The 27,406-nt window shown below is 41.1% G+C and overlaps 1 protein-coding gene across 2 annotated transcripts in view; it reads right to left on the bottom strand.

Annotated features, from left to right (window-relative positions):
- Positions 1-27,406, bottom strand: part of TMOD2 (tropomodulin 2) — a 64,148-nt gene that overhangs the window by 19,179 nt on the left and 17,563 nt on the right. For both annotated transcript variants that reach the window (XM_054451715.2, XM_054451716.2), the window contains exons 4-7: positions 22,679-22,801; positions 19,503-19,589; positions 16,208-16,338; positions 14,542-14,649 (exon numbers count right to left, since the gene is read on the bottom strand). In XM_054451715.2, coding sequence (XP_054307690.1) covers positions 14,542-14,649; positions 16,208-16,338; positions 19,503-19,589; positions 22,679-22,801 — 449 coding nt within the window. The remainder of the gene's footprint in view (positions 1-14,541; positions 14,650-16,207; positions 16,339-19,502; positions 19,590-22,678; positions 22,802-27,406) is intronic.

Below are 27,406 nucleotides of genomic sequence, written 5' to 3'. Positions count from 1 at the left end.
TAAATGGACAACCCCAGAAATAAACAATTCATAAGTTTTAAATTGCATGCTGTTCTGAGTGGTGTGATGAAATCTTGTGGTCTATGTCACCCAGGAGATGAAACATCTCTTTGTCCAGCATCTCTGTGCTGTCCCTGCCTATGAACCAATGACACTGTCTGCTTTTGACATCCAACCATTGACATCGTCATGGCTGGATGAGCCAGGATCACCGGAGGCAGATGATCCTCCTTCTGACAAATGGTCAGAAGGGCAACAGTAGCCTAACGCAGTCCCCTTGCCTATGTCATTCACCTCACTTCATCTCATCACACAGGCATTTTACCATCTCATGTCATCACAAGAGGGAAGAGGATAGTACAGTAAGATATTTGAGAGAGACCATAGTCACACAACTTCTATAACAGCATATTGTTATTATAATTGTTCTATTATTAGTTATTGTTGTTAATCTCTTACTGTGCCTAGTTTAAAAATTAAACATTATTATAGGTGTGTAGTATAGGAAAAGACATAGCACGTGTCGGGTTTGGTACTATCTGTGGTTTCAGGTATCCACTGAAACCTCTGCAGATAAGGGGACTACTATACATTGAAAGGTGCCCCTCCCAGAATGAAGTCCTCCTAACTGTAGTGATTGCAGGGGACTCTCAGGCTGCCTGTGAGCTCCTTATACACACACTGCAGAGAAGGTGGCAGGTCAGCACACCTGCTGCTGAAAAAAGCTCTCACTCATACATTCAAAAAAGACTATTTGTCAGGCTTCTATTGTGCTCTAGCAGTAAGAGAAAACAAAAATCCTTGTCCTCAGAGAGGCTTATATTTGAGCAAGAGGGCAGAGTCAATAAATTAATAAATAAAATATATAGCTTATCAGATGGTGACAAATGGAGAAAAATAAAGGGGCCTCCTTTTTAAGGGAGAGGTCTGTTGGTAAAACAGATAGATACAACTGCAGGAGAAATGATCCTGGTTTATACAAACCAACCTTGCTCTCCATTCAAAAATATAAACAGGGAGCCAATAATTGCCAGAGTTTTTAGGAAAACCAACATCATGAAAGAATAAAGTTGACCAAGCAAGTCAATATGCCATAGAAGAAACAGACACAAATTTAAAAATTCGAATTATGTATTATTTTCCTCCCTGCCCCACAAGAAAAAGAAAAGGAAAGAAAGAGAGAAAAAGTGGGGGCGGGGTGCGGGGGAGAGAGACAGAGAAAAGAAAACATTTTGAACATTTAAAAAAACTACATTGAAATAAAAGAAAATAATAGACATCTAGAATTACAAAATAAGCATGGCTGAAGACCAAGTTGGTGACCTAGAAGATAACACTGAGGATATTTCCAAGGATATACAGCAAAAAGATGAAAATAGAAACTATGAGAAAACCTTAAGAGACGTGGATGAAAGATGTAGAGATTCAACATTCATCTAAGAAGAGTTCCAGAAGGATAAGAAAGAAAGAAAGAAAGAAAGAAAGAAAGAAAGAAAGAAAGAAAGCAGAAGGGAAGAAGTTATCAAATAATTAAGGAGGAAAAATAAATTTCCCAGAGATGAAGAAAGTTATGGATCTTTATCTGAAAGAAATCACTAGACACTCAGCAGAATGAATAAAAAAACTTTTTTTTTTTTGAGACAAAGTCTCACTTGACATGTCACCCAGGCTGGAGTGCAGTGACACTGTGTCGGCTCACTGTAACCTCCATCTCCTGGTTCAAGCAATTCTCCTGCCCCGCCTCCAGCTGCTGGGACTACAGGCATGGGCCACCATGCCTGGCTAATTTTTTTTATATACTTGTAGCAGAGACGGGGTTTCACCATGTTAGCCAGGCTGGTCTCGAACTCCTGACCTTAGGTGATCCACTTGCCCTGGCCTCCCAAAGTGCTGGGATTACAGGCGTGAGCCACTGCGCCCGGCCCAAAATGACTCTTAAGTGAACAGACAAGTGAAATTTCAGAATTCCAAAGGGAAAGAGAGTACTAAAAATTTCTAGCAAGGAAAAATAAGTTACCTGCAAAGGATCAAAAATCAGGTCAGCACTAGTCACTAGATTGTAAGGCCCATGAGAATGGAGATTTATATTTATATAAGTCATATAATTGTAAATGCTGCTAATAGGTTAATTTTTGGAATCAATCTATATACAAACACAGAATATAATTACATAAAATGTATAAAGCTCAAATGTGTGAAAATAATGGAATATCTACAGTTTGGAAGTGGAAGAGAAAGGAGGAATGGAAAATTAAGTATAGAACTACCCTCATCTTTTATAATAGAGAATAAAAAATTTTCTAAGATGATAAATGAAAAATATAAATTTCTGTATATTAGTGGTTTTCTACATTGACCACACATTAGAATGGCCTGGGAGCTTTAAAAAATTTACCCCAGATGAATTAAATCGGAATCTCTGAGGCTGTGGAATGGCCATCTGCATTTCTGAAGAGCTCTCCAGGTGAATAATGTGCAGTTAGGATTGACAACCACTTTTTTTTTTTTCTTTTTTGGTATAGAAACAGGGTCTCTCTATGTTGCCCAGGCTGGTCTCCAACTCCTGGCTTTAAGTGATCCTCTTGCCTCGGCCTCCCAAAGTGCTGGGATTACACGCATGAGCCAGTAACCACTTTAATTAAAGTCATAAAGACAACAACTAGAAGAATGAAAAACAAACTGCTAATAGTGATTGCTTCTGGGGAGCAGAACAAAAAAGTTCTGAACTATTTTAATTGTTTTTACAGTGGAAAAGACAGGAAGAAGGAAGACGAGAAGTCCCAACATTGGATGAGAACAGGGTTATTTAACCTCAGCATGACTGACGCTTGGGGCCAAATCTTTGTTGTGGGAGGCTGTCCTGTGTATTAAAGGATATTTAGCAGTATCTCTGGCCTCTGAGGCTCACTAGATGTCAATAGCACTCCTCCCCATCATGACAACCAGAAATATCTCCAGATGCTGCCTATTGTCCCCTGGAGGGCAAAATTGCCCTGGGTTGAGAACCACTGGACTAGAAGAATAATCCTGTATTTTGGTCAGGCAGTTGCTTGTACTGCAAAGAAAGCTCAAGAATTTGGATTTACACTATCGCATACCATGTAAATTAAAGTGCATTTATTCTGTGCTAGGTCCTTAATTAAAATTAAATCTATACATTTTAATCTGATCACCAGAGAGGGATACATCAGGACTTTCCTTTTGGACTCTCCAAGCTTTGGGATTTACTCTCATTATTAGAATAACAAAATGTCAGAGCAATTAGGCCTTTACAGAAAGTTGCAGGACCTCCTGGCGAGTTGCCAGGATCTTGCCAATTTCTTTTAAACTTGAGAAAACACTTTCTTGTGCTGAACAAAACAGGGGCGAGCCAGCCAAACACAATACTGGGCTGTAGGCCCAGGTTCACTTCAGTTCAGCAAATATTTGAGCATATTACATGTGCTGGGAATAATAACATTAGTAAAACAAAGACTAGATGTTTTAAATGTCATTGAAGTAGAGTAGAAATATATCTTTAAGGGTTTGCTGTCTGTACTTTATAGGATTGTATGGAAATGTAAATTTCTGCACTGGCCAAATGGTAGCCATGAGAAATGTGGCTATTGAACCCTTGAAAACTGGCTAGTCTGATTTGAAATGTGCTGCAAACATAAAACACACTGGATTTCAAAGATGTAGTATGAAAAAAAGAATGCAAAATACCTCATTATATTTTCAAATTACATTTTGGATATATTGGTTTAAATACAATACAGAGAGTCCCTGACTTACGATGGTTCCACTTTCCATTTTTGGAATTTACCATGATGTGAAAGTGATACTCATTCAGTATGCTCCTTGACTTATGATGAGGCTATGTTCAGATAAAGATTTTCAATTTACAATAGCTTTATCTGGACATAACCCCGTCGTAAGTCAAGGAGCATCTATTTACCACTAAAATTAATTTTGTCTACTTTTTATTTTTTTTTAAATGTGGCTACTAAAAAATTTAAATGTATACATGGGGCTTCCATTTGTGGCTCATGTTTTATTTATTTATTTATTTTTTATACTTTAAGTTCTGGGTTACATGTGCAGAATGTGCAGTTTTGTTACATAGGTATATACGTGCCATGGTGGTTTGCTGCACCCATCAACCCGTCACCTACATTAGGTATTTCTCCTGATGTTATCCCTCCCCTAGTCCCCCACCCTCCACAGGCCCCGGTGTGTGATGTTCCCCACCCTGTGTCCAAGTGTTCTCATTGTTCAACTCCCACTTATGAGTGAGAACATGCAGTGTTTGGTTTTCTGATCTTGTGATAGTTTGCTGAGAATGATGGTTTCCAGCTTCATTCATGTCCCTGCAAAGGATATGAACTAATCCTTTTTTATGGCTGCATAGTATTCCATGGTGTATATGTGCTACATTTTCTTTATCCAGTCTATCATTGATGGGCATTTGGGTTGGTTCCAAGTCTTTACTATTGTGAATAGTGCTGCGATAAACATATATGTGCATGTGTCTTTATAGCAGAATGATTTATAATCCTTTGGGTATATGTCCAGTAATTAGATTGCTAGGTCAAATGGTATTTCTAGTTCTAGATCCTTGAGGAATCACCACACTGTCTTCCACAACGGTTGAACTAATTTACACTCCCACCAACAGTGTAAAAGCGTTCCTATTTTTCCACAACCTCTCCAGCATCTGTTGTTTCCTGACTTTTTAATGATTGCCATTCTAACTGGTGTGAGATGGTATCTCATTGTGGTTTTGATTTGCATTTCTCTGATGACCAGTGATGATGAGCATTTTTTCATATGTCTGTTGGCTGCTTAAATGTCTTCTTTTGAGAAGTGTCTGTTCATATCCTTTGCCCATTTTTTGATGGGGTTGTTTGCTTTTTTCTTGTAAATTTGTTTAAGTTCCTTGTCGATTCTGGATATTAGCCCTTTGTCAGATGGACAGATTGCAAATTTTTTTCTCCCATTCTGTAGGGTGCCTGTTCACGCTGATGATAATTTCTTTTGCTGTGCAGAACCGCTTCAGTTTAATTAGATCCCACTTATCAATTTTGGCTTTTGTTGCGTTGCCATTGCTTTTGGTGTTTTAGACATGAAGTCTTTGCCCATGCCTATGTCCTGAATGGTATTGCCCAGGTTTTCCTCTAGGATTTTTGTGGTCCTAGGTCTTACGTTTAAGTCTTTGATCCATCTTGAGTTTATTTTTGTATAAGCTGTAAGGAAGGGGTCCAGTTTCAGTTTTCTGCATATGGCTAGCCAGTTTTCCCAACAGCATTTATTAAATAGGGAATCTTTTCCCCATTGCTTGTGTGTGTCAGGTTTGTCAAAGATCAGATGGTTGTAGATGTGTGGTGTTATTTCTGAGGCATCCGTTCTGTTCTGTTGGTCTATGTATCTGTTTTGGTACCAGTACCATGCTGTTTTGGTTACTGTAGCCTTACAGTAAAGTTTGAAGTCAGGTAGCGTGATGCCTCCAGCTTTGTTCTTCTTGCCCAGGATTGTCTTGGCTATGCGGGCTCTTTTTTGGTTCCATATGAAGTTTAAAGTAGTTTTTTCCAATTCTGTGAAGAAAGTCAGCGGTAGCTGGATGGGGATAGTGTTGAATCTACAAATTACTTTGGGCAGTATGGCCATTTTCATGATATTGATTCTTCCTATCCATGAGCATGGAATGTTTTTTCATTTGTTTGTGTATACTCTCTCTTATTTCCTTGAGCAGTGGTTTGTAGCTCTCCTTGAAGAGATCCTTCACATCCCTTGTAAGTTCTATTCCTAGGTATTTTATTCTCTTTGTAGCAATTGTGAATGAGAGTTCACTCATGATTTGACCGTCTGTTTGTTCTTGGTGTATAGGAATGTTTGTGATTTTTGCACATTGATTTTGTATCCTGAGACTTTGCTGAAGTTGCTTATCAGCTTAAGGAGATTTTGGGCTGAGACTATTGGGTTTTCTAAATATACAATCATGTTATCTGCAAACAGAGACAATTTGACTTCCTCTATTCCTATTTGAATACCCTTTATTGCTTTCTCTTGCCTGATTGTCCTGGCCAGAACTTCCAATAGTATGTTGAATAGGAGTGGTGAGAGAGGGCATCCTTGTCTTGTGCCGGTTTTCAAAGGGAATGCTTCCAGTTTTTGCCCATTCAGTATAATATTGGCTGTGAGTTTGTCATAAATAGCTCTTATTATGTTGAGATACGTTCCATCAATACCTAATTGATTGAGAGTTTTCAGCATGAAAGGCTGTTGAATTTTGTTGAAAGCCTTTTCTGCATCTATTGAGATAATCATGTGGTTTTTGTAGTTGGTTCTGTTTATGTGATGGATTATGTTTATTGATTTGCGTATGTTGAACCAGCCTTGCAACCCAGGGATGAAGGCGACTTGATCATAGTGGATAAGCTTTTTGATGTGCTGCTGGATTCGGTTTGCCAGTATTTTATTGAGGATTTTGACATCAATGTTCATTATTACTGTCTTAAACATTCTCTTTTTTTGTTGTGTCTCTGCCAGGTTTTGGTATCAGGATGATGCTGGCCTCATAAAATGAGTTAGGGAGAATTCCATCTTTTTCTATTGATTGGAATAGTTTCAGAAGGAATGATACCAGCTCCTTTTTGTACCTCTGGTAGAATTCGGCTGTAAATCGGTCTGGTCCTGGACTCTTTTTTGTTGGTAGGCTATTAATTATTACCTCAATTTCAAGACCTGTTATTGGTCTATTCAGAGATTCAACTTCTTCCTGGTTTAGTCTTGGGAGGGTGTATGTGTCCAGGAATTTATCCATTTCATCTAGATTTTCTAGTTTATTTGCGTAGAGGTGTTTATAGTATTCTCTGATGATAGTTTGTATTTCTGTGGGATCAGTGGTGATATCCCCTTTATCATTTTTTATTGTGTCTATTTGATTTTTCTCTCTTTCTTCTTTGTTAGTCTTGCTAGTGGTCTATCTATTTTGTTGATCTTTTCAAAAAACCAGCTCCGGGATTCATTGATTTTTTGAAGAGTTTTTTGTGTCTCTATCTCCTTCAGTTCTTCTCTGATATTAGTTATTTCTTGTTTTCTGCTAGCTTTTGAATATGTTTGCTCTTGCTTCTCTAGTTCTTTTCATTGTGATGTTAGGGTGTCGATTTTAGATTTCTCTTGCTTTCTCTTGTGGGCATTTAGTGCTATAAATTTCCCTCTACACACTGCTTTAAATGTGTCCCAGAGATTCTGGTACATTGTGTCTTTGTTCTCATTGGTTTCAAAGAACATCTTTATTTCTGCCTTCATTTCGTTATTTACCCAGTAGTCATTCAGGAGCAGGTTGTTCAGTTTCCACGTAGTTGTGCAGTTTTGAGTGAATTCTTAATCCTGAGTTCTAATTTGGTTGCACTGTGGTCTGAGAGACAGTTTGTTGTGATTTCTGTTCTTTTACATTTGCTGAGGAGTGTTTTACTTCCAATTATGTGGTCAATTTTAGAATAAGGGTGATGTGGTGCTGAGAAGAATGTATATTCTGTTGATTTCGGGTGGAGAGTTCGGCAGATGTCTATATAAGGTCCACTTGGTCCAGAGCTGAGTTCAAGTCCTGGATATCCTTGTTAATTTTCTGTCTCATTGATCTGTCTAATATTGACAGTGGGGTGTTAAAGTCTCCCATTATTATCGTGTGGGAGTCTAAGTCTCTTTGTAGGTCTCTAAGAACTTGCTTTACGAATCTGGGTGCTCCTGTATTGAGTGCATATATAATTAGGATAGTTAGCTCTTCTTGTTGAATTGATCCCTTTACCATTATGTAATGCCCTTCTTTGTCTCTTTTTGATCTTTGTTGATTTAAAGTCGGTTTTATCAGAGACCAGGATTGCAACCCCTGCTTTTTTTTACTTTCCATTTGCTTGGTAGATCTTCCTCCATCCCTTTATTTTGAGCCTATGTGTGTCTTTGTACGTGAGATGGGTCTCCTGGATACAGCACACTGATGGGTCTTGACTCTTTATCCAATTTGCCAGTCTGTGTCTTTTAATTGGGGCATTTAGCCCATTTACATTTAAGGCTAATATTGTTATATGTGAATTCGATCCTGTCATTATGATGCTAGCTGGCTATTTTGCCCATTAATTGATGTAGTTTCTTTATAGCGTTGATGGTATTTACAATTTGGCATGTTTTTGCAGTGGCTGGTACTGGTTGTTCCTATCCATGTTTAGTGCTTCCTTCAGGAGCTCTTGTAAGGCAGGCCTGGTGGTGACAAAATCTCTCAGCATTTGCCTGTCTGTAAAGGATTTTATTTCTCCTCCACTTATGAAGCTTAGTTTGGCTGGATATGAAATTCTGGGTTGAAAATTCTTTTCTTTAAGAATGTTGAATATTGGCCCCCACTCTCTTCTGGCTTGAGAGATCCGCTGTTAGTCTGATGGACTTCCCTTTGTGGTTAACCCAACCTGTCTCTCTGGCTGCCCTTAACATTTTTTCCTTCATTTCAACCTTGGTGAATCTGACAATTATGTGTCTTGGGGTTGCTCTTCTCGAGGAGTATCTTTGTGGTGCTCTCTGTATTTCCCGAATTTGAAAATTGGCCTGCCTTGCTAGGTTATGGAAGTTCTCTTGGATAATATCCTGAAGAGTATTTTCTAACTTGGTTCCATTCTCCCTGTCACTTTCAGGTACACCAATCAAATGTAGATTTGGTCTTTTCACATAGTACCATATTTCTTGGAGGCTTTGTTCGTTTCTTTTCACTTTTCTTTCTCTAATCTTGTCTTCTTGCTTTACTCCATTAACTTGAACTTCAATCACTGATATCCTTTCTTCCACTTGATCAAACGGCTACTGAAGCTTGTGTATGCTTTACGAAGTTCTTATACTGTGGTTTTCAGTTACGAAGTTCTTGTACTGTGGTTTTCAGCTCCATCAGGTTATTTAAGCTCTTCTCTACACTGGTTATTCTATTTAGCCATTCATCTAACATTTTTTCAATGTTTTTAGCTTCCTTGCAACAGGTTAGAACATGCTCCTTTAGCTCGGAGAAGTTTGTTATTACCGACCTTCTGAAGCCTACTTCTGTCAACTCGTCAAACTCATTCTCTGTCCAGTTTTGTTCCCTTGCTGGTGAGCAGTTGTGTTCCTTTGGAGAAGCGGTGTTCTGGTTTTGGGAATTTTCCACCTTTCTGCTCTGGTTTCTTCCCATCTTTGTGGTTTTAGCTACCTTTGGTCTTTGATGTTGGTGACCTATGGATGGGGTTTTGGTGTGGATGTGCTTATTGTTGATGTTGATGCTATTCTGTTCTGTTAGTTTTCCTTCTAACAGACAGGCCCCTCAGCTGCAGGTCTGTTGGAGTTTGCTGGAGGTCCACTCCAGACCCTGTTTTCCTGGGTATCACCAGCAGAGGCTGCAGAAGAGCAAATATTGCTGTCTGATCCTTCCTCTGGAAGCTTTGTCCCAGAGGGACACCCACCTGTATGAGGTGTCTGTCGGCCCCTACTGGGAGGTGTCTCCCAGTCAGGCTACACGGGGGTCAGGGACCCACTTGAGGAGGCAGTCTGTCCATTATCGGAGCTCGAACGCCATGCTGGGAGAAGCACTGCTCTCTTCAGGCTGTCAGGCAGGGACGTTTAAGTCTGGAGAAGCTGTCTGCTGCCTTTTGTTCAGATATGCCCTGCCCCCAGAGGTGGAATCTAGAGAGGCAGTAGGCCTTCCTGAACTGTGGTGGGCTCCGCCCAGTTCGAGCTTCCCTGCCGCTTTGTTTACACTGTGAGCATAGAACCGCCTACTCAAGCCTCAGCAATGGCAGATGCCCCTCCCCCCACCAAGCTCTAGCATCCCAGGTGGATCTCAGACTGCTGTGCTAGCAGTGAGCAAGGCTCTGTGGGCGTGGGACATGCCAAGCCAGGCACAGGAGGGAATCTCCTGGTCCGCTGGTTGCGAAGACCGTGGGAAAAGCGCGGTATTTGGGCAGGAGTTTACTGCTCCTCCAGATACAGTCACTCATGGCTTCTCTTGGCTAGGAAAGGGAAATCCCCCAACCCCACCCCCTTCCCGGGTGAGACAATGCCCTGCCCTGCTTCAGCTCACCCTCCATGGGCTGCACCCACTGTCCAACCAGTCCCAGTGAGATGAACCAGGTACCTCAGTTGGAAATGCAGAAATCACCCATCTTCTGCGTCGATCTCACTGGGAGCTGTAGACCGGAGCTGTTCCTATTCGGCCATCTTGGAAGTGACCTCTCACGTTTTATTTCCAATAAACAGTGCTGTCCTAAACTCTTGATTTTTATGTGGCCTCATTGTAAATAACAGTAGCATTTTAAATACATTTGGGCCTTCTCATTGGCATTCAGTGGGGACAAATTCCATTTGAATGCTCAGTTGCTATAGATGTGGTTATATGGAAGTGCTTGGGGCATGGTAAACTAAACTCAATCACAGGTGACTTACATTTGCATCCTGGCTTGGCCACATGTGGTGTAATCTTAGTTCAGCATTCAACTTCTTTGAGTCTCAGTTGCCTCATCTGTAAAATGGCTTGTGTTCACCACAAACCCCAAAATATGTTTTCTGATTGAATGCAAAACAGCCTTAAATGGGGACATGTCTAAACGGATGCCAATCACACAGGGCTTCACTGATTCTAACAATATATCAGAATAATAATTTATAATATGAAAGCAGAATAAGGTTTGAGGTCCACAAATGTCATCCACCAAGAAACGCCTTTTCACCTCATGTTTGCATGCTAAAAATGGAGACTTTCTGCCAGGACTCCCAATAAAACAGTCACCCAGGCACAGTGACAACGAAGAAAACCTTTCCTAAAATCATCACTTCTTTCCCTTTGTTCTGCCTCTCTCTTCTCTGCTTACCCTTGAGGAGGGAGGATTCGAGGAGTGAGGAGGGGAGGAGGGCGGTGTACCACATCTTAGAATTGGAATGAAGGACAAGGGAAAAATTTCTATTAGGAGTGATGCTCTTCAGAAAACAGTAGCAAAATCATATTTTGAAAACTTTATCCATATAAATGAATATATATATATATATATATGTATATCTTCCTGTGGTCCCTCTATTTTTTATAGACTGTACTATGACTATACCAAATAAATTAAAAATGTTTAAATTAAATGTCAAATTAAAAATGTTTTATTTATAAATAATAGTTGTACATATTTTTGGGGGTATATGTAATATTTTGATACCTTTATACAATGTGTTTGCAGTGATCAAGTTGGAGTAATTGGAATAACCATCACCTCAAAGGTTTATCTTTGTGTTGGGAACATTACAATTCTTCTCTTCTAGCTATTTTGAAATTTATAATAGATTATTGAATACAAGAACTTATTCCTTCTAACTAACTGTATTTTTGTACCTCTTAACCAACTTCTCTTTGTCCCTACTTCCTTCCCTTCCCAGGCTTTAGTAACCATCATTCTACTCTTTACCTCCATGAGAACCACTTTTTTTTTTAGCTCCTACATGTAAGTGAGAACATGCTATATTTATTTTTTTGTGCTTGGCTTGTTTTACTTAACACAATGACCTCCAGACCCATCCATGGTGCTGAAAATGACAGGATTTCATTCTTTTTTATGGCTGAATAATATTTCAGTGTGTATATATACACCACATTTTCTTCATCCATTCATCTTTTTTTTTTTTTTTTTTTTTTTTGAGACAGAGTCTCACTCTGTTGCCCAGGCTGGAGTGCAGTGGCGCGATCTCCACTCACTGCAAGCTCCACCTCCTGGGTTCACGCCATTCTCCTGCCTCAGTCTCCCGAGTAGCTGGGACTACAGGTGCCTGCCACCACACCCGGCTAATTTTTTGTATTTTTAGTAGAGACGGGGTTTCACTGTGTTAGCCAGGATGGTCTCGATCTCCTGACCTTGTGATCCACCCACCTCGGCCTCCCAAAGTGCTGGGATTACAGGCGTGAGCCACCACACCCAGCATCCATTCATCTGTTGATGAACATTTAGGTCGATTCCATATCTTGACTGTTGTCAACAGTGCTGCAGTAAACACGGGAGGGCAGATATCTCTTCAACATACTGGTTTCCTTTCTCTTGGATATATACCCAGCAGTGGGATTGCTGGATCATATGTAGTTCTAATTTCAGTTTTTTGAGGAACCTCCATACTGTTTCCCATAATGGCTGTACTACTCTACATTCCCACCACCAGTATACAAGTGTTCCCCTTTCTCCACACCTTTGCCAACATTAGTTACCAAATAAAGTATTCTTTAAAAAGCAAGTTACAAAAGGTCAAATTTGCCTGAAAGGTGTTACCAAAAAAATTCAGCTCCTAGCATACTGCTTTTCACATGATAGGCATTCAACACATAGTTGTTGCATTAAAAACAGCATCAAAGTGATTATTATTTGGAATTTATTTAATCCACTTAGTAAGTTATCTATTTGGTCTAGAATAGGAGTTAGATTATTTACCAGTAGTGTTGAGAGTTGATTGTGAACTAACCCCACCCCTGCAATTTTACTCAAAATAATATATTAAACAGAAGTGACAAATCATTTCTTTATCCCTTTATTCATTTACATACAAAGTATATTGTGAATATTTTTGCTTTACTGAAAAAAATCTACTAAAAGGCAGAAATAGTACAAAATCATACAGAGATAAGAATCCTTAAACTGCTCATTTCACCTTACCAATTATCTAGTTCTGCCATCTTTCTATTTTAACGATAGGTTTCAAATTCAAAACTGCTTTAAATCTACGAATTTAGATATGTAATAACTGCTGGTAAAAACACTGATTTTTGTAGCCTGGTTCCTCTTTTACATGAGTGCTTATTTCAAGTTTGCTGTGATCACCATAGAAATATTCTCTATTGCTAGAGGTTGGAGGTTATGATCATTCGTTTATTTAACAAGTACTTTTCAAACATCTATTCTGTGCCAGGACCATGATAGGTAGTCATTACTTTCATGTCATCTGTTTTAAATGCTATTTTAGATCTTCCAAAAGACACGTTACTTTAAATCAAACCATCAAGTCCAGACAACTTTCGTTTTTCTAACTTGATTCAAGGGCTGAGCATTAAATGCCATAGAACAACAGGCTGATGCCCAGGCTTTTGATAAGTGACATATTTTAGCAAATGTATGACAGCCAGGCATTGTGTGTAAATCTAGCATAGCTTGATGGTTAAGCTTCCTGGTTGTAGAACCAGAAAGACTTGGTAGTGAATTCTGGCTTTGCCATTTACTGGTTGTATTACCTTGGATAGCTTACTTAACCTCTCTGAGTCTGTTTTCTCATTTGTTAAAGTTGGAACTAATAATAGTATACACCTCATAGTATTACAGTGACAAATGGATGAGATGCTGCATGGAAAGCACAAAGATCAGTGCTGGCATTTACTAATTCCTCAATAAAGTAGCTATTAATAGGAGGAGTTACTAATTGGCTATTGATAGGAAGAATAAAAATCATGATAGTGATGGTATAAGTATTTACCTGGGTCAAGGGGCTTCCTTATTTGGCTAAATTATCTAAAATGCATAGGAAGAATAGAACTTTTAGTTGGCTATTTTTCTTTTATCTCTCTCTCTCTCTCTCTCTCTCTCTCTCTCTCTATCTCTCTCTCTATCTATCATCTCGTTGTATTGCCCAGACTGGAGTGCAGAGGTGCAAACATAGCTTACTGCAGCCTAGAACTCCTGGGCTCCAGCAATTGTCTCACCTCAGCCTCCTAAGTAGCTGGGACCAGAGGTATATGTTACCACACCTGGCTGGCTATTTTTTTCACATTCTGGTGTCAAACACAAAATGTTTCATGATTTGGTTGTCTAAGATATTTTAGACACATATTAATCCATTTCAAAGGTTAAAATATACTTTAATATTTCTTTTTTTTTTTTTTTTTGAGACAGATTCTCCCTCTGTCGCCCAGGCTAGAGTGCAGTGGCGTGATCTCGGCTCACTGCAACCTTCGCCTCCCGGGTTCAAGTGATTCTTCTGCCTCAGTCTCCTGAGTAGCTGGGACTACAGGCACGTGCCACCATGCCCAGCTAGTTCTTGTATTTTTAGTAGAGATGGGGTTTCACCATATTGGCCAGGCTGGTCTCGAACTCCTGACCTCATGATCCACCCACCTGGGCCTCTCAAAGTGCTGGGATTACAGGCATGAGCCACCACGCCCAGCTACTTCAATATTTCTATAGATGCCTAGTTCCTGAAGGGCTTTAGAGTCATAATATCCAATGACTGTAGATGCAAAAGTTTTAGAAAATGTATCCTAAGCACAGAACAAACTGTAAATGTTCAGTTAGTTAAATGCCAAACTTATCTTGTTTCTTTCTCTGAAAATTGTAATGCTGACAAAATTCCAGATAACTTAAAGCATCTGACAGTTCAGTTCTGAAGTTTAACTATTGCATTGTAACTATAATTTTGCTCATTAACTGTGTAGAATGTAAGTTTACCAGATCTAAAAAATTGTTAGCTAATGAAACAAAGTAAATAGAGCCTCCAGTGAATTAAATAACTTCATATTATATTTCTAAGAATTTTACTCACAATGGCCACAGGGTCATTGCTGCGAGTTGCGGCCAGGCTGAACTTCTTCACGTGAGTGTTGGTCTCCAGAGCCTTTGCAAATTCCCTCAGGGTTGGAATTGGAATGTTCTAAGACAGAGAAGACATGGCTAGTTGATGAACCATTGTATGGCACACTCTTGCCAATGTAAGAACCCAGAACCTTTAAATACCATATATGTGTAGATAAATACATGATATCCCTTCTAAATGAGGGTCATTACCTAGCCTTCAGCAACCAAGCTATCCTGATCCAATAGCACCACTTAGTGTCCAATAGGGGAATCTAATCTACCGCTATGGTACCTCTGAGTGTTGTCTTTCTGTTTTCCCTAACCAAGAAAGTATGCACATACTATACTTCCCTCTTTTTATTTTTCACTCTGTATTCTAGCCAGACTGACGTATTTTCCACTGTTTTAATATACCACAGTCTTTCTCTTTTTCAGACCTTTATATATGCTTTCCCCTTAGCCTGGAAATTCCTTTTGTCCTTTTCTCTTTCAAGACTCAGATGTAATATCATCTCCTTTGTTTACTGGATCTCCTAGGTAGCATTAAAATTTTTCTTTCTTGCAATTCAATGACATTTGGTGGCTCACCACATCATGTTATAATTATCTGTTTAGTGTTTTTCTCCTAGTATAATTGTTTTCAGAGTAAAGACTGAATAAATCTTATTCATCTTTGTAGTCCTTTTTCTAGATCATTTAGCACAGTAATGACCACTGGGGAAGGAGACAATATGGGGTGCAGTTAGAAGTGGAGAAGAGTCCTGGCTGCACTATAGGCTAACTCTATGACCTTAACAACTCTTTAAGTCCAACTAATAATTAAATGAGATAATAAATTCCAAGTATTTAGTAAAGGACATGGCACATAGTAAGTACTCAATAAAAGTTGATTATTATTAAATGCTAAGAATTGGCCCAAAAAGAATAAACAAAAGAGACTTCAGGTAATGTTTACACACACACACACACACACACTCTCTCTCTCTCTCTCACTCTCTCTCTCTTCTACTCTTTCCCTTTGAGAGTGGCATGACTTATTATCAAATTGAATAAAGTGGAAGTGACAACATGTGACTTCAGAAACCAGGTCATAACAGGTATTGTGGCTTCCTGCTTTTTCATCTTTCTGTCTTGGATCACTCGCTCTGGGGAGCCGCATGGTGAGAAATGGAGGCCTCTTGCCAACAGCCGCATGAATCTGCCATCTTGGAATTGGATCCTCCTGTCCCAGGCAAGTCTGGTACTGCAGCCCTGGATGACAACTTCACTACCACCTCATTTGAGACCCTGAGCCACACTATCCAGCTAGCCACTACCAGATTCCTGACATTGAAAAATTGTGTGTGAAATAATAAATGTCTGTTGTTTGAAGCCTCTAAGTTTTGGAGTAATTTGTTACTCAGCAATAGATATAACTAATGTACTATGCTTAACTCAGGTATGGTGATTCTTTTCAAATAATCATAGAAATCACTGTTTTCCAAAACCCACTTCTTTTGAATAGGATACCTTGACTCCAACTCAGTGACTACAAAGAACTGCAAACAGGTGTGAAAACAAGCAATCAGTCATCTCTGGTAAGTTTTCTGACCTCATGATAAATTAAGTGACTGATGATAATCACAATGAAATACCTTAATGTTGTTGAGGTTGACTTCTTGCAAGCTAGGATCATTGGCTTTCATCTGCTGCAGGCTTATTTCCACATTTGTCGGATTTGGTGGTTCCTCAAATATTGGCTTTACTTTTTCACCTTTGACAACATCTAAAACACAAGTTTTCATTTTAAAAAATGCAAAGTCTCTCCTATCAAAATCAGTGGCTACTTCCCAAAAAATGACATTTCTTTCATATGCTCTGATTCCAATAACACTTTAATAGCAATGACAGTAGGTTTATTCTCAGCTAAGCAAGCATTGGAGTGGTATAGCTCTGAGTCACAGTTTGGAAGGCTGGTGTTTCTCAACTGCAATGAGAATTCCCTGGGGCTAACACTGCATGGACCCAAAAGTTCAGGAGACCCTGCAGCAAACTCCAACTTTCAAAATATCCATGGGCAGTTATTGCTGCTCCATATGGACATCTGTCAGACTATACTAACTAGACTACAGAATCTGAGATACAAATCAGACACCACAATAAGTCTTCATTTCCCAAACTTTAGTACCCCTTTGGCATCTTGATTATACCTTACCCTCCTCTGAGTTCTATTCTGGAGCTTTAGTTTTAAGGAAGGTGTGGGGAGAGAAAGGGATAAAAAAGAAGAATGGAAGAATTCTCAAAAATAGTTAACAGAGATACAAAGGATTAATATCCCAATATACACAGAGCTCCTACAAATCAATAAGGTGACCCAATTAAAAATGAACCAATAATACGCTCAGAAGAATCTGTCACTCAACCAAAAAATATAAAAAGTAACTAAGCTCCAAAATAAAGAAATAAGATACCATTCCATCAGCAAACAAGTGTGAAACGAGGTAACATTTGGAGTTGGCAAAAATGTAGAGAAAAAAGCATCTTCGTACTTCTCTATAAGTGGGAATGTGATCTGATGCAAATGTTTTGGGAGAGTAATTTGGCATTATCTATCACAATTTAAGATATGCATGTTCTATGACCCAGCAATTCTATATCTAGAAGTCTTACCTACAAAAATAACACAGATACATAAAGATATATATTCAAGGGTGTTCCCTGTTCCCTGATATATTACTTGTGACAGCAAAACATGATAAACAAAATGTCCATCAATATGAAAATGGGTAAATAAAGTATAGCATCATCACGTAACAACTCATTGTCTATTCATTAAAAGAATCTATTCAGGAACCAGGCATGGTGGCTCACACCTATAATCCCAACACTTTGGGGGACTAAAGCAGGAGAGTTTCTTGAGGCCAGGAGTTTGAGACCGGGCTGGGCAACATAGTGAGACCCTGCCTCTACAAGAAATTTTAAAAATTAGCCAGGTGTAATGGTGCATGCCTGTAGTCCTAGCTGCTCAGGGGACTGAGGTGGGAGAATCCCTTGACCCCAGGAGTTTGAGGCTGCAGTGAGCCTTGGTAGTGACATTGGACTTCAGCCTGGGCAACAGAATGAGACCCTGTCTCAAAAAAAAAAAGTATCTTCATTATCTATCCATTAAAAAAGTTATCCACTCATTTTGGGAGGCCGAGGCGGGTGGATTACAAGGTCAGGAGATCGAGACCATCCTGGCTAACACGATGAAATCCTGTCTCTACTAAAAATACAAAAAAAAAAATTAGCCGGGCGTGGTGGCAGGTGCCTGTAGTCCCAGCTGCTGGGGAGGCTGAGGCAGAAGAGTGGCATGAACCCGGGAGGTGGAGCTTGCAGTGAGCTGAGATGGTGCCACTGCACTCCAGCCTGGGCAACAGAGTGAGACTCCATCTCAAAAAAAAAAAAAGTTATCTACTCATTAAAAGAATGAAGGAAACCTGTAAGTACTGATAAGAGGCCACAATTAGAAGACAAGTTAATATTTGTATGTGTACATATAAACTTCCAGAAGGTTATGCACCAGATTGTTAATAGCAAACATTGTCAGAAAGTTACCCTTTGATGCTGAAGCTAAAAAGGATGAGCATTTTTTATCCATATGCATAAGAAACAAGAAAGGCCAGACTAAGCAACATAGCAAGATCCTGTCTCTACAAAATAAAAATAAAAATAATTAACTGAGTATGGTGGCGTGCACCTGTAGTCCCAGCTACTCAGAAGGCTGAGTGGAAGGATTGCTTGAGTCCAGGAGCTGGAGGCCGCAATAAGCTATGATTGTACCATTGCACTCCAGCCTGGGCAACAGAGCAAGCCTCTATCTCAAAAAAATAAAAGGAATATTGCTCATTGTGTGTCTAAATTACCACTATAAATAATATTTCATATATATGCTACTGATATTAGAAAGCATCTCCCAAGTCTCTATTAAAGTGAATAAAATAAAATTAACCTAAGAAAAGCTGTAATCCTAAAAATTAGTTGGGTGTGGTGGCATATGCCTATAGTCCCAGTGACTCAGGAGGCTGAGGCAGGAGAATCGCTTGAACCCAGGAGGTGGAGGTTGCAGTGAGCCGAGATTGTGCCACTGCACTCCAGCCTGGGTGACAGAGCAAGACTCCATCTCAAGAAAAAAAAAAAAAAAAAAAGCTGTAATTTTCTATGAGTTTTCAAAGCACATGGATCACACTGTACTGAAACGATCTGGTTATTGTCCTTCCTTACCCCGGACAGATAAATTCCCTCAGGCAGGGACCATTTTCATCTTTGTACCTAAGCCTAGAACATTCCTGACACATAGTAGGTATTTAGTGGATGACTGATGAATGAATGAATAAAAAAGTCTAATTAATTGTACACGTCTACAGGAAATGTTGACATTGAAGATGGTGGTGTGGAATGTCCCGTGCACGTAAGTCCATGCCAGCGTGTCTTTCATGCCCTCTGAGGGAAGTGAGCATTCAAATTCTAATGACAAGCATCTATTATTGAGACAAAAAGACACTCAAATAGAGAAGGGAACTTATTTAAGCTACCATAGTTGATTAAAACATCTTTAGGAACATGAAACGCTGCATTTTGTGATGACCAAGCGGTCTTATATCAGCAATTTTTTTTTCATGAATATGGATTATACTATTTAATGCAGACCCATATATCAACAATTTCATCTTCTGACTAAACAGACCTACCAAGAAAGTGTTCTGGGCAACACACACTGATTTGTACTAGTTTCACCGCCAGATGGAGCTCTCATTGTCAGCTGCTCTGTTCTGGTTTGATTGCTTAAAGCCCAGTGATCCTAGTGAAATGACAGAGTGTAAAGCCTGCAAGAGTCAACAGGCCTCTCTCCAACCAGCAACCCTGGAGGCTCCAAAGCTTTACAAAACCACAGATTGCACATCAACTTACTTCTGACAGGTCCTTTGCCACCTTTATTGTTGGCTGTTTCTTCATCGAACTTTGGATTGTTGAGCAAATTGTGTACTCCAAGGACAGCTAAAAATAGTCAACAAATGAGCATTAAGTTTGGAGAAGCACATTAGGATGTCCACATCGTTAATTTGCCCCTTGAAGAACAATTCTTTACATCATAAAGATAAGTCCCTGAGTCCTCTTTCCTTGCACAGTGTGTGGTACATGTATAGTGTTAAATACACTTACAAAAACCCTCCTTTCAAGACCACCAGTAATCTTCCTGTCTTTCTACGTCTCCACATGTAGAATCATTTAGGATCTGAGGTGGCCTAGTTATGGCCACAAATTTACTGAAAATCTGCCTAGACCTCCTAGTTAAATAGACTCAACCTTTCAGTTTTCTCATCTGTAAAATGAGAAGGTAGAACTGAGACTAAGGGTTTTTAAGATTTAACATTACATAGATTGCTGCATATATTTTTCCAGAGGCCTCTTTCAATGTCAGCCTCCTCATCTCTTAGTACCAAATATAATTGTCTCTAGAGCATTCCAGCGTGGGGAAAAAAAAGCAACATCAGCAAAGAAAAGGTCAGCTAAGCGTACTGAGATTTTCAGCTTCCTGTATTACACAGAACTTGCACCAGGAGGCAGCATAGAATGCAGCAAACAACACTGGGGAAGAATGAATGCGGGGCTGACTGAACCTGCATCTGCTACGCAGATTTCCCTTTGCTAATGAAATTCCAGGTGATACTGGCCACCTGAAGAAGGATCCCAGAAGGGATAATAATCTGTTGACAGGTGGCAGAGGAGTGCCTCTGAGATGCTTATCAGCTCTACTGTAAGCTACATATTGAAGGAGGGAGGCAGCTGGCACAGCACAAGGAAGGGCAAATGGTCAGAGCTAGCGAGGACCCGGTGAAGAGGGGGACTTGGGAGCAGTCAAGAATCCTGACTCTGACCACGTTAAACTGTGTGACTTGGGAAATTGTTAAATGCCCGGGTCTCCGTTTCCTCATCTGTAAAACAGGGATAATAATTATACTTTATTACCAAGACTAAATGACTTTCTATGTTTCAGGCACTGTTCTAAGTGCTTTACAAATTCTTGTTAAATAAATAAGAACTTGTCACTGTGGGCCAGGCGCGATGGCTCATGCCTGTAATCTCAGCACTTTGGGAGGCAGAGGTGGGCGGATCACGAGGTCAAGAAATCGAGACCATCCTGGCCAACATGGCGAAGCCCTGTCTCTACAAAAAATACAAAAATTAGCTGGGCGTGGTGGCAGGCACCTGTAATTCCAGCTACTTGGGAGGCTGAGGCAAGAGAATCGCTTGAACTCGGGAGGCGGAGGTTGCAGTGAGCCGAGATTGTGCCACTGTACTCCAGCCTGGGTGACAGAGTGAGACTCTGTCTCAAAAAAAAAAAAGAAAAAAAAAGAATTTGTCACTGTGTCTCTGTGAAGGGGACAGGAGAAGGAGAAGGTGTCCCATTTGATAAACACTGAGTCCGTACAACAAACATATGTTCTTGCTCTGGCCCTATGCTCACCAAGTAACTTCTAATTATAATTTGGCTCCCATTGCCAGGTTTTCATTTTTATCTGTTATCCGTGAATTGGGCTAATGGATCAGTTCCCACCACTTTGCTCCAATCTGACTGCTTCTATATATACTGATAAGATCCAATTTCCAGTCCAGAGCTCCCACAGTTTAGGGCTGGGAACTAGACTCTGCATGGTGACCACACTGACACCCAGACAGTCTAAGAGGCGCTGTTTTACAGGTCAACTACCACTCCCTTGAAGAACTTTCTGTCTGCTCTCTATCTGCCTCAATAACATGGGCAATATGCCGACACTCTTTCTTATCTAAAACTCAATGGCTGCCAGCCCATCTGCCCATGGGGCTGCCTTCAATCTTCCAGAAGGGCCCACCTTAGAGAAGATGCTGCCAACAGCCCCAGCCAGGCTTCCTTCTGAATTCCTAGGGAACACAGGACGAGGGAGGGAAGCTGAGTAAGGATGAACCAGGACAGTTTTCTATTTGGATTCTCTCTCTGGTTTTACTGTATGAATTTCAGGATCTAGTATCTTCCAAATAATTGGTGTTTTTCTCTTTTTCCTTTCTCAAGGCATTTCCTGGGAATTCAAGTTCAGCCCCACATTCTCCCTCTGGGCAATTCTGGTAGAGACCATGAGGCAACCCCTGGGAGGAGCAGTAGCCATAACAGGATCCCTCCACAGCAACCCCAGGGCTAAGACCAGTGGGTGCAAAACACCTTCTTTATCAGGTGACGCCAGCGCCTCAACTCCTGCAGTGGTCAATATGGTCAATATTAAGTTCACAAACATGGGAACTTCCTGACGTCATCATAGAAGGGATGAAAATGCAATTGGGGTGGCTGGTACATATTAGAATAAGGCTGGTTCTCCTGGGAGGAAAGAGGTGATTATTCTATGTCTTCCAATGGAATAAAAATTCTTGCTAAAGCTATGGACTGGTTTTTAAAGCACCTCTATCCTGTGGTGATCTAATAACCCTGTGTATGTGGAAGGAAGATCTAATGTATAAATCTACTGGTAGATGCAGAAAATCTTTCTTGAAGGCTGTACAAGACATGGGAGTGGGCCTAGGTAATTAAGGTCGAGAGACTTACTTTTCATTACACATTCTTTTGTACTCTGACCTTTTTCTATCTGCATTTTAAATAATAATGATTATTATCATGTTGCTATTGTTAAGACTAGAAGGCTAACAGACTTCTTAGTGTTTTCTGAATCAAAATGGAACAATGACTGTGGGAAGAACAAGAACTTTACAGAAATGTTGTGATAATAAAATGCCAAATGTGAAAGCTCCTTAGAAAGCAAAAGAGCTGTTGTTTTATTCTTTAAATTCTCAACACTCCTTCATACTTGTTTGCTTTAATTTCTCACAGTAACTCTTGAGTTTTGTGAGATGGGTATTATTTGCAGCTGAAATAGAGCAAAATAACATTTGCTCAGAGAGGTTAAGTCACCTGCGTCAAGACTTACAGCTCCATAATACCTGGTGTCAACCTGCCATTCTCCTACCTAAGAGAAGCTCAAAGCCTGCTGCCATGGGTGCCAGTGCATGCTCGGAGGTCATAGAGCCGGACAGGAAAGTTCCCAGAGTTCAGGACTAACCTGCAAGATCATAGAGTTCGGTGTCAGAGGCACTGGCCAAAGCTTCTTCCAGTTCTGGGTCAAGGGTCACTTTTTCTTCTTTACGAGTTTCTATAGGCTTTTCTTTAGGGATAAAGACTCTCCCTTTAAATCAGAAGAAAAACAAAAATATTGAGTACTACTGCCTTATTGGTAGGGTAAGTAGACTGAGCAGAGAATGCAGTTCTGGCCATTGAGACCCATATGATTAAGCCAGTTCATAACCAACTGAGATGCCTGGATTGTCAGGATGGTACCAACATCAATAAGTCACTGTCAGAGGGAAGGAACACTGGAGGAGGAATCCTGCATTCTGCCACACAGAGATCTGAGACTACAGTCCTTAAACACAGAGGGAAATGGTGGCTTCTACCCCTCTCCTATTGGCAGTACTGCCCTTGGGTCTGGGCAGGAGAGGCCCTGCCCTGAGTCGTGCACTTTAGAGGACCCCATACTAGTCTTCATGTGGCTGTACCTCTCCCCTCCAGGGGAGGAACCATGAGGCCAAAGGGATATTCCCATCCAGCATATAGGCCACTTTCTAGACCACACTTCAGGTACCTAGGACCCTGGAATGCCTCGCCCAAAGAGCCCTGAGCCTACCTCTAGGGCCTCCATAAGCCCCTTCCCATGTCTATCCTCCAGAAGGCAGGTCACACTGTGGGGTGTGTACCCCCAGGTCAAGGGGAGGCTATTTGTGGGGGAGCCTGGATGAAGCTTGGATACGTGGGCTTGGGTGTCCAACATGTGTGTTTGAGGCCCTGGCAGTGTGGGACAGATCAATATCCCTGCATGGAACTCTTGGAAGTCCAAGAATACTGGCCTTCTAGGTATATCTAAAGGAGGATACAACATATTTTAATGGTTTGTTAGCTTTTAAATATTTGGAAAATGTGGCATGTGGGCTTCTATTTGTATACTTGCCTTGGACCCTGCAAATATTAGGAGCAGGTTCATCTAAACAGCACCAGGGGTTCCTGAGTAACAAACTGGCGATACCCTGGAGTGCTCCCTCTAAATTGGGAATGCAGACAACTAGCATGCCATATCTGGGGTCAGGTGGGCTAGTGTAGTGACCTGGGGACATAGCCACCTCTCTAGAGTCTCCAAAGCAGGCATGATTGTAAGGAAAAATCAGGGTCACTATACTTGGAGATGGTGGCGGTCTGTGAGCAGCAAGGCATTCTGTGCTTCCCACAGATGCATCCTCTGCTGCCATCTCCCACTTCATCCTGTCAGCCAGATTCCATTTATTTTGTCCCGCACTCACTTCTGAAAATGCCGATATCTATTCCCTAACTCCCAGCTCAAACTTCTGGACTGATGAAATAACATTGCTATACCCAGGAGGATGGCACAGTTCCTGCTCCTAACTTCGAGCCAGGCCAACACATCCACATCCCACACGTGCACCAGGGACATTCTAGAGCCATGATCAAAACACCCCAGAGCATTCATATTCCTTTCTAATTCTTCCCAGCTTTTGACTCTTGGTTTCTCTCTTTTTTGAAGCTGCTCTGACTTTTGGGGCATAATCTTTGAAATTGTTCTCTTCCATTTTGATTTATAGAGTTCCCTAAAGGCTCATCTCGCTCCAGTTTCAGCCCATTGGGACCCAAGTTCTCTCCAGGTCTCCTTGGCTAGCCTGGTTTATCCCACTCCTATGGGAAAGGAAAGGGTCCAACCCAAAATCAATAACCCTCCTGCATGAGAACTCTCCAGGAGACTTCCCTGATTACAAGGGCTGTGTATTTCCTGTTTTACCATATTTTTAAATGGCTGGATAAGCAAACAGGAGTGTGTCAGAGCTGGGCACTCCAAAGACAGGAAAGAAAGGCACTGCTTGTGGTCAGTCTGGGGCATCCTGGCAACAAGGTCGTTATCACTGACATGCATCCTACTTCCTGCCTTGGAATCACTTTAGCTGCCGCATTTCTCAGAAAGAAGGAAAATACACTGGGAAACAAATTAGGAGGATGGCCAGAAGATAGAAAATGGAAAAAGAAATCAACTAATCAATAACATCTCAAATACTGGGGCTCATCTCAGATTTAACATTCCTAGCGTCTATGGCCTGAAACATTTTCTTTCTGGCCAAGATGATCTTAGGTCTAGAGTCAAAATAAGATTTCTCTCTCTCTCTCTCTCTCTTTCTTTCTTTCTTTCTAAAGACAGGGTCTCACTCCGTCACCCAGGCTGGAGTGCAGTGGTGCAATCATAACTCACTGTAACCTTGACCTTCTGGGCTCAAGCAATCCTTCTGCCTTGGCCTCCCAAAGTGCTGGGATTACAGGCATGCCCAACCTAATATGGGATTTTCTAAGTTCCTCTTTCCTGGTACTAAACACGAGGTACACAGCTATTGGTATTCAGGAGAACCGCTGATGCAGATCCATTCCTGGAGGTCCAACCAAATAACAAGTTCTAAGCAAAACTCTGCACCAGAGTAAAATGTAGCGCAGGAACCTGAGGTGCGCCAGCACATGGTATTCAGAACTGTGGTTGTGCAGCCTCTCTTGAGGACCTCATAGCAGCCTCCCGCTGCTCCTGGATGGCTCACTGGTCCTTCTGGGGCCCCTGCATACTCTTCACTCTGCTCTGCTGCTCTGATTAGAAAGCTTGCTCTCTGCTCACTTTATTCAGTTGTGCTACTTCTCAACCTTCTCCTAAGCTACACTATGCAACCGTATACCCCTTTTATATCTCTATTACTCAGACAGCTCCTACGTTCCTAACTCCCCCACCAACCATCTGGAAATTAATCTTGATCATGAGATAATTTACCATAGCCACTCCTCAGACCTCTACACTAAGAACAAAAGATAACAGCTTTCCCCTTGTTATGCTGTCACTACTTGATGTTAATTGGGACTTTATTGAAGATTTGACATTATAATTTTTTTCACAATTAAATTAGTCCAATAGCAACTATGCTGCTATAGAAACAGATCCATATTTTCACAGCAATCCTTGATTATTTGCCCGGTTTGTCACTGTTCACTATTACTTTATTTATTTATTATTTTTTTGGAGACAGGATCCACTTTATCAGCCAGGCTGGAGTGCAGTGGCAGGATCATAGCTCATGGCAATCCTGAACTCCTGGGTTCATGGGATCCTTCCACCTCAGCCTCCCAAAGTGCTGGGATTGCAGGTGTGAGCCACTGCATGTGGCCCAATTTTACTTTCTTAATGACATTCTCAATGGTGCGTGATCCACTGAATGTGCACAATACAAAGGGCAGCCTCGGCATTATGTGAGACAAGGCAGTAGCACTCTGCCTCATGCCAACTAGGAGCTGGATGATCCTGCTCCCACTGCTGCAGTACAGATTTCTGAGATGCCATTCACTTGAAACCATGTTTATCAAGTGCCTCCCATGCCAGTTTCTGTGCCAGGATAAAAAAAAAGACCCTATCACATGAAAACATGCAAAAAACAAAAGTAAGTAAAGTGATGAACATTGTTACAGTGCTGTGAAAGCCATAAGCAGCTGTCATGATAGAAAGAAGAGAGGTCAGAGAAAGCCCGAGGCCCTGAAATTTAAGCTGAGACCCTTAGGATGTGAAAAATGGGGACATGAGTCAGAAGGAAGAGTCCATGAGAAGATCAGCCTGAGAGAGGAAAATAACTCAGCAGGTTCAGGGAAGGGAATGAAGACAGTGGGGGCTGAGGATTAGCAAGGGAAGGCCAGATGCAGGTAGAGAGCTGGATGGAGGCTATGTCTACTTTAAAGACCACAGTAAGGATTTGAGACTTTAAGAAGGGAAATGCCAAGATTTGGTTTGTTTGTTTGTTTATTTTGAGACAGGGTTCTACTCTGTTGCCCAAGCTGTAGTGCAGTGGCATGATCACGGCTCACTGCAGCTTTGACCTCCTGGGTTCAAGCGATCCTCCCATATCAGCTCCTAAGTAACTGGGAACACCGGTGCGCCATCATGCTTGGCTAATTTTTGTATTTTTTGTAGAGATGGGGTTTTGCCATGTTTCCCAGGCTGGTCTTGAACTCCTGGGCTCAAGTGATCCTCCTGCCTCAGCCTCCCAAAGTGCAGAAATTACAGGTGTGAGCCACTGCACCCAGCTGACATGATCTGATTTGTATTATAAAAAGATTGTAGTTGCTGTGAGGTTATCAATAATTCCATTAGAATCTTTGGGCTCAAGTCACTGTCTATAGCTGAGGAAGCTGGACAGGCTATTGATAGTCACTCTTCCTCCCAAGGGGAGCACAGGGTCGGGAGCTAAGGAGGAAGGTTTCCTATTCTTGGCTCAGAGCTCAATCCTGTCATGGAAAAACAACTCCTTGCTCCTCACAGCCTTCCTAGCTCTGTCATCCTGTTTCTCTCACTAGACTACAAGCTCCTTGAGGGCAGGGCAGGGTCTTATTTGCCTGAGGTTCTAGCATCTGGCCACAAGGCTCTACACAGAGGAGGCACTCAGTAGATGATGGATGCATGAATGACTGCACTAGACTTTAATGGTAGCCTCTAAGGTTAGGAGTGCAGTGCTAGAGCCATCCTGGACATGGAGCAGAAGGCCTTGAGGGACTTCTGAAGTTGATAAAGCACCAGGCTAAGAGAAACACACCAGTGCCTAGGAAACTCTCAGGCATGACACCGCCTCACATTTTCAAAACTTTCTTTGGGGTTCGAGATTTTTTCACTAATTTGAGAACCATCACACCATAAGTAGTTAGCCTACATATTTGA

Source organism: Pongo pygmaeus, chromosome 16 (assembly GCF_028885625.2).
Source record: "Pongo pygmaeus isolate AG05252 chromosome 16, NHGRI_mPonPyg2-v2.0_pri, whole genome shotgun sequence".
Classification (NCBI taxonomy): domain Eukaryota; kingdom Metazoa; phylum Chordata; class Mammalia; order Primates; family Hominidae; genus Pongo; species Pongo pygmaeus.
This window is presented reverse-complemented; position numbering and strand designations above follow the sequence as displayed.